Source organism: Heterodontus francisci, chromosome 4, assembly GCF_036365525.1.
Source record: "Heterodontus francisci isolate sHetFra1 chromosome 4, sHetFra1.hap1, whole genome shotgun sequence".
In the NCBI taxonomy this organism is placed as follows: domain Eukaryota; kingdom Metazoa; phylum Chordata; class Chondrichthyes; order Heterodontiformes; family Heterodontidae; genus Heterodontus; species Heterodontus francisci.
Window position 1 is genome coordinate 2,548,385 of NC_090374.1, and position 15,122 is coordinate 2,563,506.

The 15,122-nt window shown below is 44.7% G+C and overlaps 1 protein-coding gene across 1 annotated transcript in view; it reads left to right on the forward strand.

Moving 5' to 3' along the window:
• Nucleotides 1–15,122, forward strand: part of LOC137368865 (nipped-B-like protein) — a 693,066-nt gene that overhangs the window by 442,926 nt on the left and 235,018 nt on the right. Inside the window, exons 28-30 of the mRNA XM_068029073.1 lie at nucleotides 4,650–4,752; nucleotides 6,635–6,733; nucleotides 13,620–13,766. Coding sequence (XP_067885174.1) covers nucleotides 4,650–4,752; nucleotides 6,635–6,733; nucleotides 13,620–13,766 — 349 coding nt within the window. The remainder of the gene's footprint in view (nucleotides 1–4,649; nucleotides 4,753–6,634; nucleotides 6,734–13,619; nucleotides 13,767–15,122) is intronic.

The window sequence follows — 15,122 nt, forward strand, 5'->3', positions numbered from 1 at the left end:
TTCTGGCAGCATCCTCGTAAATCTCCTCTGTACCCTCTCCAGTGCAATTACATTCTTTCTGTAATGAGGTGACCAGAACTGCACACAGTACTCCAGTTGTGGCCTAACCTCGGGGTGCAAGTACATAGTTCCCTGAAAGTGGCAACACGGGTAGGCAGGGTGGTGAAGAAGGCGTATGGCATGCTTGCCTTCATCGGCCGAGGCATTGAGTCCAAGAGTTGGGACGTCATGTTGCAGTTGTATATAACGTTGGTTAGGCTGCACTTGGAGTAGTGTGTGCAGTTCTGGTCGCCGCACTACAGGAAAGATGTGATTAAGCTAGAGCCGGTGCAGAAAAGATTCACAAGGATGTTGCCTGATTCGGAGGGCTTGAGTTATAAAGAGAGATTGGATAGGCTGGGTCTGTTTTCCCTGGAGCGAAGGAGGCTGAGAGGGGACATGATAGAGGTATATAAAATTATGAGAGGCATAGATAGGGTAGATAGCCAGAGTCTGTTTCCCATGGTAGGGGTGACTAAAACTAGAGGGCATAGATTTAAGGTGAGAGGGAGGAGGTTTAAAGGGGATCAAAGGGGTAAATCTTTCACGCAAAGAATAGTGGGTCTCTGGAATGAGCTGCCTGAGGAGGTGGTGGAGGCAGGAACAGTAGCAACATTTAAGAGGCATCTGGACAGGTACTTGAATGAGCAAGGCATAGAGGGATATGGAATTAATGCAGGCAGTTGGGATTAGTATAGATAGGCATTATGGTCGGCATGGATGCGGTGGGCCGAAGGGCCTGTTTCTATGCTGTATGACTCAATAACCAATGAGTTATACAGTTCCAGCATAACCTCCCTGCTCTTATATTCTTTACCTTGGCAAATTGAGGAAAAGATTCCATATGCTTTCTTAACCACCTTACCGACCTGTCCTGCTACCTTGAGGGATCTGTGGACATTCACTCCAAGGTCCCTCACTTCCTCTACACTTCAGTATTTTCCCATTAATCGTATATTCCTTTGCCTTGTTTGACCTCCCCAAATGCATCACCCCACACTTCTTTGGGTTGAATTCCATTTGCCACGTTTTTGCCCATCTGACCAGATCGTCAATATCTTTCTGCAGCCTACAGCTATCCTCCTCGCTTTCTACCACACGGCCAATCTTTGTGTCATCTGCAAATGTCTTGATCGTGCCCCCTAGATTTATGTCCAAATCGTTAATATATACCCCAAAAAGCAGGGTGCCCAGTACTGAGTCCTGCAGACCACCATTGGAAACAGCCCTCCAGTCGCTAAAACACCTGTCAACAATTACCCTTTGTTTCCTGCCACTGAGCCAATTTAGTATCCGCCTTGCTGCATTTCCCCGATCCCATTGACTTTTATTTTTTTAACCAATCTTCCATGTGGGACCTTGTCAAAAGCCTTGCTAAATTCCATGTAGACCACATCAACTGCACTACCCTCATCTATCTTCCTTGTTACTACTTCAAAAAATTCCAGTTGGTCAAACAAGTTCTTCCCTTAACAAATCCTTGCTGACTATCCTTGATTAACCTGTGCCTTTCTAAGTGACAGTTTATTCTGTCTCTCAGAATATTTTCCACTAATTTGCCCACTACTAGGATTATGTTGACTGGCCTGTAATTATTCGGTCTATCCCTCGCACCCTTTTTAAACAGAGGTACATGGTTAGCAGTTCTCCAATCCTCTGGCACCACACCTGTATCCAGTGAGGACTGGAAAATGATGGTCAGACCCTCTGCTATTTCCTCTCTTGCTTGTTTTAGCAGCCTGTGGTACATTTAAGAACATAAAAACTAGGAGCAGGAGTAGGCAATTCAGCCCCTCGAGCCTGCTCCACCATTCAATACCATCATGGCTGATCTCATCTCTGCCTCAACTCCACTTTCCTGCCCGTTCTCCTTCAACCCATTACTAATTTAAAAATCTATCTATCTATCTCAAATTTACTCAATGTCCCGGCAACCGCCGCACTCTGGGGTAGTGAATTCCACAGACTCACGACCCTTTGAGACAAGTAATTTCTCCTCTTTTATATCTGCTACCCCTTATCCTAAAACTATGACCTCTTTGTTCTAGATTGCCCCAACGGAGGAAACATCCTCTCTACGTCTACTTTGTCAATCCGCTTAATCATCATATATACCTCAATTAGATCTCCTCTCATTCTTCTAAACTCCAGAGAGTAAAGGCCTAAACTGCTTAATCTCTGTTCATAAGACAAACCCCTCATCTGGAATCAATCTAGTGAACCTCTCCTGAACTGCCTCCAATGCAACTACATCCCTCCTCAAGTAAGGGACCAAAACTGTACGCAATACTCCAGGTGCGGTCTCACTAATGCCTTGTTCAGTTGCAGCAACACTTTCCTACTTTTATACCCTATTTTTTTTTAGCAATAAATGCCAAAATTCCATTTGCCTTCCTCATTACCTGCTGCACCTGCATACTAGTTTTCTGCGATTCATGCACAAGGGCACCCAGATCCCTCGGCACCGAAGCACTCTGATGTTTCTCCAGTTGGAAAATTTGTCTTTCTATTCTTCCGACCAAAATGGATAACCTCATACTTATCCCGTTAAACTCCATCTGCCAAATTTTGGCCCATTCACATAATCTATCCGTATCCATCTGTAAATTTCTTATTTCTTTATTGCAACTTACTATCCCAGCTATTTTAGTGTCATCTGCCAATTTGGCTATAGTACCTTCTATCGCTGCATCCAAGTCATTTATATAGATTGTAAATAGTTGGGGCCCAAGGACCGAACCCTGTGGCACCCCACTAGATACAGCTTGCCAACCAGAAAACCATTCATCCCGACTCTATGTTTTATTTATCAGCTCTGGTGATTTATCAACTTTCAAGGATGCTAATTCCATTAATACTTCCTCTCTCCCTCTGTTTATCGCATCCAATACTTCACACCCCTCTTTCTTAACTGCAATATCTGCATCGTCCCCGTCTTTTGTGAAGACAGGTGCAAAGTATTCATTAAGAACCATACCAACATCTTCCGCACCTACACACAGGTTACCTTTTTGGTCTTTTATGGGCCCTACTGTCTCCTTAGTTCCCCTCTTACTCTTAATGTTTGATGTAACATCTTTGGGTTCACCTTGATTTTGCTTGCCAATATTCTTTCATGCCTTCTGTTTGCTTTCCTAATTTCCTTTTTGATTTCACCCCTCCACTTTCTATACTCCCCTCGGCTTTCTGTAGTACTGAGTTCTCGGTGTCGGACATAAGCTTTCCTTTTCTGCCTTATCTTACCCTGTAAGCTCCTTGACATCAGGATTGGACGTCTCCGCCTTTTTCCTTATGGTAGCATGTTTACTTTGAACCCCGCAAGGAACTCAGTCCCGTCTCTGTACATGTGCAACCCGTCCAGCCTGTGCAGGTCCCAATGCCCCTAGAGCTGGTCCCAATGTCCCAGGAGTCTAAAGCCCTCCCTCCTGCACCATCTTTCCAGCCACGCATTCATCTGTCTTATCCTTCTATTTCTGTGCTCACTTGTGCGTGGCTCTGGGAGTAATCTGGAGATTACTACTTTTGAGGTCCTGCTTGCTGGTTTCTGACCCAGCTCCCTAAATTCTGACTGCAAGACCACATCCCTCTTTCTACCTATGTCGCTGGTTCTGATATGGTCTGGTGGTTACCCATTCCCTCTCTCCCTGCATACTCTTAAGCTTTGGGGTGACCACATCTATAAACGTGCTATCCACGTAACTCTCATCCTCATGAACGCACCGCAGTGTCACCAGCTGCCGCTCAAGTTCCAAAACCGGAGCTCAAGCTGCTCCAGTTGACAACACTTCCTGCACAAATGGTTCTCCAGTATACCGGAAGCATCCTGGAGCTCCCACATAGCACAGGAGGTGCACTCTCGAGGTTGAAGCATCCTTGCCATTCCTTTATTTATTAGTTGACCCTTTGCTCCTGCTATAAAAAAAACCTTACCAATCCCACAACACCTTAGAATTATTAATAAAACCTTACAAGTACAGATAAATTCAATTAAAAAATCAATGCAGTTCCCAATTAAAATAAACCTTACTCAAAAAAAAAAAATACTCACCAGTGACTTGAGGAAAAACTTTTTCCTGCTGTGAGTGTTTAGGATCTGGAATGCATTGCCTGAGAGTGTGGTGGAGGCAGGTTCAATCGAGGAATTCAAGAGGAAAGTGGATTGTTTCCTGAAAAGGAAGAATGTGCAGGGCTTCAGGGGAGTGGCACTAGGTGAGCCAGTGCAGACATGACTGGCTGAATGGCTGCCTCCTGTGCTGTAATAATTCTGTGATTTAAACTGTATGAACTGTGTTGATGGTTTAATAATCTCAACCCTGTAACTGCTAGTTAACTCATTCATTCTAAATGGTGCATGGCGAGGAAGGATAAAACAGGATTTTTCAACAGTCCTCCAAATCTGTTTACTGTCAACCCACAGACTGCTATTGTGGGGTTACCTCTTAAACTTGAGAGATTTTTAATTCTAGCTAAATAAATCACTGAAATGAACAGCCAAGTGGTTTACTTCAAGCCATTAAACAAATCTTTACCAGCTCCTCTGGGATACCTTCAGTCATGTTGACCACCCTTCTTGCTTTGTGATTCTGATGAGTTCCCTTTTACTCTCACAGAATGAACTCTGCGAATGTGGACTATGAGGATGCCTGTCTGATTGTCCGATACTTGGCCTCCATGAGGCCGTTTGCACAGAGCTTTGATATTTATTTGACACAGGTGAGTGATAGCTATATACATACCACTCCTTGAAAAGGAATTTAGATCGATTGCGGGCTATTCATAGATCTATTTGATTCATATGGATTTAGGAAAAGTGTTTAGTGCTTGATTAGGGAAGGGAGTTGGGGAGGTGGGGGCAAGTCCAAATCTAAGGTTGCAATATGTGGACTGTGGAAGGAATGGGTATTATGTGCTGTGTAACCTTTTCTTCCAAACTCCTGTGAAGCATAATGGACATATGACTGGATGGGTTGATCTGATTTTACATGTAGAAAAGTTCAGTTCCTCATCTGTTTTAGTTTAAAATTCAGATTGCCAGCTTGGTTCATTGATAGCACTCTCACCTCAAGTGAGAGGGCGTGGGTTCAAGCCCCACTCCACAGATATGAGCACATAATCTTGGCTGCCATTTCGGTGCAGTACTGAAGGATTTCTGCACTTTAGACGGTGCTGACTTTCAGATGAGACATTGAACTGAAGCTTTTTCAACTTGTCGAGGTGCATGACAACAAAGGAGGAGGTGGGAATTCTGCTATCGAATTCTGAACACCACATTTTAGGAAGGCTGTTAAGGCCTTGCAGAGGCTACAGAGGGGATTTACCAAAATGGGACTAGGCATGAGGAACTTTTTTTTCCATTCTTTCATGAGATGTGGGTGTCACTGGCAAGGCCAGCATTTGTTGCCCATCCCTAATTGGCCTTGATAACTGTACAGCTTGCTAGGCCATTTCAGAGGGCAGTTAAGAGTCAGCCACATTGCTGTGGGTCTGGAGTCACATTTAGGCCAGAACAGCTAAGGAGGGCAGATTTCCTTCCCTAAAGGATATTAGTGAACTAGATGGGTTTTTACAACAATCGGTAATAGTTTCATGGCGCCAGTACTGAGACTAGCTTTCAATTCCAGAATTTTTTGTAATTAATTGATTTTAAATTACACCAGCTGCCATGGTGGGATTTGAATCCGTTTCCCCAGGGCAATAGGCTGGGCCTCTAGATTTGTCAATTATGTTGGTTCTGTCAAGAGACTAGAGAAGCTGGAGTTGTTCTCAGAGCAGTGAAGGTTAAGGGAGCATTTAATTTAGATTTTGATAGAGTAGATAAGGAAAAAGTGTTTTCAGTGACAGAAGGGTCAGTTACCAGAGGACACAGATTTAGGTTGATTGCCAAAAGAACCAGAGAGAAGAGAATTTATTTTTTAAAACGGTAATCTGAAATGCCCTGTCTACAGGGCTACCGGAGGCAGTCTCGATGTAAATTTTAAATGGAAATTGGATAAGTGCTTGATATGGAGAAATTTGCAGGGCTATGGGAAAGGATGGGAGCAGTTAGTTAGTTCTTACTAAGAGCCAGCACTGGCACGATGGGCTGAATGACCTTGGTGGAAACTGAGACAATCAATCACTCCAAAAGGAAATTGGATAGCTACTTGAAGGAAATAAAATTACAGGGATCGTTTAGGGGAGTGAGACTGACTGGAAGCTGTCATGGACTTGATGGGCTGAATGGCCTCCTTCTGTACCGTAAATGCCTGTGACTCTCGCTATATGATTGTGATTTTTCTTTTAGGACTGTTATGGAACTGAGATGGGGAATTCTAATTGGAGGGATTCTAATGGAATGTTACACGAGAAATGGGAATGGATTTGAGGTGTTCAAGGGTGTTTGGAGATGTTAGGGAGGCGCATGGAATACATTACCAGCAAAAGCCTTTGAAGCAAATATATACTGGGATCAAGAGGCAATGGAGAAGGGTTTGCGGGACATGGTGGGGCAGTGCAGTTACGTTCCCCCAAAAGAAGTGGTGGCTTATTGATGGAAATGCCTTTGTGTCCCTGAAGCCTGTTATACCGTGCTGGATATGATATGTTCCATTTACAGATTCTACGTGTACTAGGAGAAAGTGCGATTGCTGTACGAACAAAAGCCATGAAATGTCTGTCTGAGGTAGTTGCTGTGGATCCCAGCATTCTTGCAAGGGTAAAAGATTTATTTTTCTTGTGCTAACATTGCTTTTCCACTGCATAGTTGTGTTTATTGAGAGCATCTTCAAGGACCTGTTTTGCTGTGTTAAATCTCCAATGTAAATTCAAAGCAAATATTCCAAAGTGCAGACTGGAAAATCAGGAAGCTACTGGTCACAAATTAACAACTACTACTTCTATTTATATAGTGCCTTTAATATAATAAAATGTCCCAAGTTGTTTCACAGAAGTGTCATAAAGCTGTGTTTGAAACTGAGCCAAATAAGTTGATATTAGGGCAGATGGCCAAAAGCTTGGTCCAAGAGCTAGTTTTTAAGGGAGTGTCTTAAAGGAAGAATGAGAGTTAGAGACATGGAAGGGTTTAGGGAGGAGATTCCAGAGCTTAGGGCCTAAGCAAATACTGGGAGAGCAGTTAAAGTTGGAGATGCTTAAGTGACCAGAATTAGATGAGCACAGACATCACTGAGGGTTGTGGGACTAGAGGAAATTGCAGAGATGGGGAGGAATCTAAAAACAAGGATAAGTGTTTTAAAATTGAGTTGTTGTTTAAATGGGGGGTAATGTAGATCAGCGAGCACAGGGGTAATGGGTGAATGGGACTTGATGTGACTGAGAGCAGGAGCAGCAGAGTTTTGGTTGACTCATGATGAGTAGAATGCAAGAGGTCGGCCAGGAGTGATTTAGAATAGCCTAGAGGTAACAAATGCATGGATAAGGGTTTCAGCAGCAGATGAGCTGAGGCAGAAGTGGAGTTGGGTCATGTAACAGACGTGAAAATAAGCAGTCTTAGTGATGGCGTAGATAAGTAGTCTGAAGCTCATCCCGGGGTCAGATATGACACCAAGATTGCGAACAGTTTGGTTCAGCCTCAGACAGATGCCAGGGAGAGGGATGGAGTCGGTAGCTAGAGTTTGTGGCAGGGACTGAAGACAGTGGCTTTGGTATTGCTAGTATTTAATTGGAGGAAATTTCTTTTCATCCGGAACTGGATGTCTGATAAACTATCTAATAATTTAGCAACAGTGGAGAGGTTGAGAAAGGTGATGGTGAGGTAGAGCTAGGTGCCATCATCATTAATGTGAAAACTGACTGTGTTTTCAGATGATGGTGCAGAGGGGCAGCATATGGATGAGAAATAGGGAGCCAAGGATAGATCCCTTGGGGACACCAGAGGTAACAGTGCAGGTGTGGGAAGAGAAGCTATTGTAGATGATACTTTGGATATGATTAGATAGGTAAAAATGGAACCAGTGAGAGCAGACCCAACCAGCTGGAGGGCAATGGGAGAAGTGTTGGAGGAGGATCGTGTGATCAACTGCATCAAAGGCTGCAGACTCAAAAAGGAGGGATAAATTCCCTTGATCACAGTCAACTCAGATGTTGTTTTTGAATTTGAGAGCAATTTGGTACTGTGGCAGGGGTGGAAACCAGATTGGAGAGATTCACACATGAAGTTCTGGAAAGATGGGAACAGGTTTGGAAGGTGACAACATGTTCCAGGACTTTGGAGAGGAAAGGGAGATTGGAGAGGAGGCAGTAGTTTCCATGGACAGTGAGGACAGCAGGTGTTGGTCTTTTTTATGGATAAGGGTGATGATGGCAGATTTAAAGGAGCGAGGGACACTACCTGAAGTGAGAGAAGCATTAACAATATTGGCTAACATGGGAAGGGAAGTTGGATGGTCAAGTAGTTTAATGGGAATAGGATCAAGGGAGAAGGAGGTGGTTCTCATGGACAAGGTGAGCTCGAGGGAATGAGGGGAGATAGAGAAACTGTAGAAAGATGCAAGATTAGGGCTCGGGAATTTTAGAACAATTTTGGTGGGCTGAAGAGAGTGAAGAGATTGGAGGGTAGCTAATATAACCCCTCTATTTAAAAAGGGAGGTAGAGAGAAAGCAGGGAATTATAGACCAGTCAGCCTGACGTCGGTAGTGGGGAAAATTCTAGAGTCCATTATTAAAGATTTTATAACAGAGCACTTGGAGAACAGTGGTAGAATTGGACAGAGTCAGCATGGATTTACGAAAGGGAAATCATGCTTGACAAATCTACTAGAATTCTTCAAGGATGTAAGTAGTAGAGTTGATGAGGGGGAGCCAGTGGATGTGGTTTATTTGGACTTTCAGAAGGCTTTTGACAGTCCCACATAAGAGATTAGCATGTAAAATTAAAGCACATGCGATTGGAGGTATTGTATTGTGATGGATAGAAAATTGGTTGGCAGACAGGAAACAAAGAGTAGGGATAAATGGGTCCTTTTCCGAATGGCAGGCAGTGACTAGTGGGGTACTGCAGGGATCGGTGCTAGGACCCCAGCTATTCACAATATATATGAATGATTTACAAATCTCCAAATTTGCAGATGACACAAAACTGGGTGGAGTGTGAGTTGTGAGGAGGATGCAGAGAGGCTTCAGGGTGATTTGGGCAAGTTGAGTGAATTGGCTAATGCATGGCAGATGCAGTATAATGTGGATAAATGTGAGGTTATCCACTTTGGTAGCAAAAACAGGAAGGCATATTATTATCTGAACAGCTATAAACTGAGAGAGGGGAATATGCAGCGAGACCTGGGTGTTCTTGTACACCAGTCGCTGAAGGTAAGCATGCAGGTGCAACAGGCGGTAAAAAAGGCAAATGGTATGTTGGCCTTCATAGCAAGATGATTCGAGTACAGGAGCAGGGATGTCTTGCTGCAATTATACAGGGCCTTGGTGAGGCCACACCTGGAATATTGTGTGCAGTTTTGGTCTCCTTATAAGAGGAAGGATGTTCTTGCTATAGAGGGAGTGCAGCGAAGGTTTACCAGACTGATTCCTGGGATGGTGGGACTGAAGTATGAGGAGAGATTGAGTTGGTTAGGATTATATTCGCTGGAGATCAGAAGAGTGAGGGGGGATCTCATAGAAACCTATAAAATTCTAACAGGACTTGACAGGGTAGATGCAGGAAGGATGTTCCCGATGGTGGGGGAGTCCAGAACCAGGGGTCATAGTCTAAGGATACGGGGTAAACCTTTCAGGACTGAGATGAGGAGAAATGACGTCACCCAGAGAGTGGTGAACCTGTGGAATTCGCTACCACAGAAAGCAGTTGAGGCCAAAACATTGTATGTTTTCAAGAATAGGTTAGATATAGCTCTTGGGTCTAAAGGGATCAAAGGGTATGGGGTGAAAGCGGGAACAGGTTACTGAGTTGGATGATCAGCCATGATCATAATGACTGGCGGAGCAGGCTCGAAGGGCCGAATGGCCTACTCCTCCCATTTTCTATGTTTCTATGAAGCGGCAGCACCTGATTGGATGGTCTCAATTTTGATGACAAAAGAAGTCCATGACCACCTCGCATTTATTGTTAGAGGTCAGGGTATAAGGGACAGAGGAGTTTAAGACGACTATTTGCAGTACAGTAGAGCAGCCAAGGGTTTCTTTGCATTCTAGAATGATCCTGGAATAGTGAGCAGTTTTAGCTGACGAGAATAGAACCCCATAATGCTTTCTGTGGTCCAGCCTGATCTGGTGGTAAATGGCTAAACTAGTTTCTGCCATATCCATTAAAGCCTGCATCTCTTGGACTAAAAGGGCATCAAAGGTGGAGGTGGGGGGTGTGGTTGAGCAAATCAGTGACTGCAGAAATGCTATCATAAACAGAGGGCGAACGCCGAGCCAGGTGGAATTTTGAAAGTGCAATTGCAACTGAATTAGTAAGTTTGCGGACGACACAAAGCTTGGTGGAGTTGCGGATAGTGATGAGGATTGTGAGAGGATACAGCAGGATATAGATCGCTTGGAGACTTGGGCAGAGAAATGGCAGATGGAGTTTAATCCGGACAAATGTGAGGTAATGCATTTTGGAAGGTCTAATGCAGGTGGGAAGTATGCAGTAAATGGCAGAACCCTTAGGAGTATTGACAGGCAGAGAGATCTGGGCGTACAGGTCCACAGGTCACTGAAAGTGGCAACGCAGGTGAATAAGGTAGTCAAGAAGGCATACGGCATGCTTGCCTTCATCGGTCGGGGCATAGAGTTTAAAAATTGGCAAGTCATGCTGCAGCTGTACAGAACTTTAGTTAGGCCACACTTAGAATATTGCGTGCAATTCTGGTCGCCACACTACCAGAAGGACGTGGAGTCTTTGGAGAGGGTACAGAAGAGGTTTACCAGGATGCTGCCTGGTCTGGAGGGCATTAGCTATGAGGAGAGGTTGGATAAACTCGGATTGTTTTCACTGGAACGACGGAGGTGGAGGGGCGACATGATAGAGGTTTACAAAGTTATGAGCGGCATGGACAGAGTGGATAGTCAGAGGCTTTTTCGCAGGATGGAAGAGTCAGTTACTAGAGGACATAGGTTTAAGGTGAGAGGGGCAAAACTTAGAGGGGATGTGCGAGGCAAGTTCTTTACGCAGAAGGTTGAGAGTGCCTGGAACCTGCTGCCGGGGGAGGTGGTGGAAGCAGGTATGATAGCGACGTTTAAGAGGCATCTTGACAAATATACATGAATAGGATGGGAATAGAGGGATATGGTCCCCGGAAGTGCAGAAGGTTTTAGTTTAGGCAGGCATCAAGATCGGCGCAGGCTTGGAGGGCCGAATGGCCTGTTCCTGTGCTGTACTGTTCTTTGTTCTTTGAGATAGGATTGTGATGTGGATGAAGTGTGGTACAAGGAAGTGATCAGAAATGGCTTTATCTGTGATTCATACGGTAGGAATAGTGAGCCCATCTGAGATGGCAAGGTCAAGGGGTGGCCAAGAATATGGTCTGGAGGAATTTACATGGTGGGAGAGACCAAGGGGAGGATAAGAGGGCAGTGAACTCAGGAGAGAGAACATGACTAGTTGAGATAGAGGTTGAAATTACTAAGATGTGAATTTGCTGATTGCAGAAGCTGAGGGAGGAAAGCAGTGAAGATATGAGAAAATGTTTATGGTAATTGGATGGGTGGCAACAATGAGGATTTTAAGTTTTTATTCGTTTACAGGATGTGGGGTTCGCTGGCTCGGCCTGCATTTATTGATCATCCCTAATTGCCCTTGAGAAGGTGGTGGTGTGCTGCCTTCTTGAACTGCTGCAGTCTTTGGGCTGTAGGTAAACCAACAGTGCTGTTTGGAAGGGAGTTCAAGGTTTTAACCCAGCGACCGTGAAGGAACGGCAATATAGTTTTTTCAGCCTGTGCAGACATGATGGTCTGAATGGCCTCCTTCTGTGCCATAACTTTTCTATGGTTCAGTGGTTCTAAGTCAGGATGGTGTGTGGCCTGGAGGGGAACTTGCAGGCGGTGATGTTCCCATGCATCTGCTGCCTTTCTCCTTCTAGTTGGTAGAGGTTGCGGGTTTGGAAGGTGCTGTCGAAGGGATCTTGGTGTGTTGCTGCAGTGCATCTTGTAGATGGTACACATTGCTGCCACTGTGCGTCGATGGTGGAGGGAGTGAATGTTAAAGGTGGTAGATGGGGTGACAGTCAAGCGGGCTGCTTTGTCTTGGATGGTGTCGAGCTTCTTGAGTGTTGTTGGAGCTGCACCCATTCAGGCAAGTGGCGAGTATTCCATCACACTTCTGACTTGTGCCTTGTAGATAGTGGACAGGCTTTGAGGAGTCAGGAGGTGAGTTACTCACTGCAGAATTCCCAGCCTCTGACCTGCTCTTGTAGCCACAGTATTTATATAACTACTCCAGTTCAGTTTCTGGTCAATGGTGACCCCCAGGATGTTGATAATGGGGGATTCAGTGATGGTAATGCCATTGAATGTCAAGGGGAGATGGTTAGATTCGCCCTCCTTTGAGATGGTCATTGCCTTGGAATTGTGTGGCATGAATGTTACTTGCCACTTATCAGCCCAAGCCTGGATGATGTTCTGGTCTTGCTGCATCTGGAGATGGGCTGCTTCAGTATCTGAGGAGTTGCGAAAGGTGCTGAACATTGTGCAATCATCAGCGAACATCCCCACGTCTGACTGAATGATGGAGGGAAGGTCATTGATGAAGCGGCTGAAGATGGTTGGGCCTAGGACACAACCCTGAGGAAGTCCTGCAGTGATGTCCTGGGACTGAGATGATTGACCTCCAACTACCACAACCATCTTCTTTTGTGTTAGGTATGACTGCTACCAGCAGATTCCCATTGACCTCAGTATTGCTGGGGCTCCTTGATGCCATACTCGGTCACATGCTGGTTTGATGTCAAGGGCAGTCACTCTCACCTCACCTTGAGTTCAGCTCTTCTGTCCATGTTTAGAACAAGGCTGTAATGAGGTCAGGAGCTGAGTGGCCCTGGCAGAACCCAAACTGAGCATCACTGAGCAGGTTATTGCTGAGTGAGTTCTGCTTGATAGCACTGTTGGCGATCCCTTCCTTCACTTTGCTGATGATCGGGAGTGGAGTCAATATTGAGGACTCCCAGGGCAACTCCCTCCTGACTGTATACCACAAGTGGGAGCTAAGGGGTGGAATGAGGCGAGATGATCAAAGGAGGGGAAAATGCCAGTGGAGTAGGGGTCAACCCAAGGTGTGATTTGGTGCTAAGAGCCACACTACCTCTGCGACGGTCTTGGGGCAAGTGGTGGCAGGTATAGCTGGTCAGGAGGCTTCATTTTGGGGATCTTGTCATCACTCCTCTGCCAGGTTTTCGTCAAGGTCATGATGTTGGTGCAATCATTCACAATATGCTCACGATGGCAAGGACTTTGTTCGCAAGTGAACGGGTATTCTGGAGGGAGATGGGGAGAAAAGGAATGATCTCCCTTGAGTCTTCCGTGTATTAGGTCAGAGAGCAACCACGTACGACATGCTAGTTCTGATTCTCTTGCTTCCTTCCCATTGTATAACACTGAAATTTCTCTGCTTTTGCTTCTGCATCTCACAGTAGAATTGTGTTTCCTTACAGCTGGACATGCAACGTGGGGTCCACGGCCGTCTGATGGACAATTCCACGAGTGTGCGTGAAGCGGCTGTGGAGTTATTGGGTCGCTTTGTGCTGAGCCGACCTCAGCTCACTGAGCAGTATTATGACATGTTGATCGAGAGGATACTGGTACGTCTGTTTCCTAGCTGCTACAGAGGCCCAATCAAGATAGGCTATCAATGTTGTGAATTAGAGCAGTCTGATACGTTGGAGGTGATTGAAATGAGTGTGCAGTCTGTGTAACGTCAACCCTGGACATACCAAAAGGTAAAAATAAATGGCGCCAGGAGCCAGCTCAGAGACTTTCTGTTGATGATTAACAATTGCCAGTAATCATCATAACCAGGGGAGGATGTAAATTCATAACATGCCAGTGAGCACCTGCAGGTTAATGTTCCAAGGAGACTTTCATCTGACCTCCCTTAACATAAAAGCAAAATACTGCGGGTGCTGTAAATCTGAAATAAAAACAGAAAGTGCTGGAAAATTCTCAGGTCAGGCAGCATCTGTGGAGTCAGAAACAGTGTTAATATTTCAGGTCTGTAACCTCACATCAGAACTGGGAAAAGTTAAAAATGTAAAGTTTTGAGCAAGCTCCTTTATATATGTGACTGATCTGCATGTTTCCAGCTCTTGCAGAATTTTTCTTTTTTCTTTGTAGTGGTCACACCAGTAATGTTTGAACTCCTGAGTTCATGAGGCAAGTATGAGACGACAACAGTGTGTGAACCTGTCTCTTTCTGGGTTGATGCAGACTGTTGAGACGTTGTCCTGACATACTGTATATATCTGAGTATGAACATTAAATCTTCAGTTAACTGGACATTAAAAGCGGGGGGTAAAGTATGTTGACAATGCAGTGTTTTACGAGAGTCAGTTTATGTTTGGAGAATAGGTGTGTAGGTCAGGCTTATCCAGGGCCTTGTATACAATCAGACCTCCATTATTACTAACAGAATCATAGAATTTTACAGCACAGGAGACCATTCAGCCCATCACCCTCGTGCTGGTGTCTGAAAAAGCTCTCCCCTTAGTTGCATTGCTCTGCCATTTCCCCATTTGGCCCACTGTTACTGTGCCAGTACTTTGAAATTTAATTATTTAAATTGACCTGAACACAGTTCAACAGACTGAGCTCCCAGCTTTGGACTCTGGAAAGTCTGTTCCCATTATATTGGCTGTACTAATGCCAAAATTGAAGTAGCATACTACCCAATGGATTGGAAGCTAAATACTTGTGTGCCAAATCCTCTCTCTCCCTTCCTTCTGTGGGAGTTGGTGATTGAGACTCAGCTTGTATTCATGCTGGTATTCAGAAGAAGTAACAAAGAGAAAACTTACATAAGTGTTTAAATTAGATTTTCAAAAAATCTTCCTAGTTGAATGAACTAGGACAGCGGCTCTCATCGAGATTTAAATTGTGATCTGTCTAGAAATTGCACAGGGCAACATGTATGTTCATTCATTTGCTAACCTTTAAAGGGA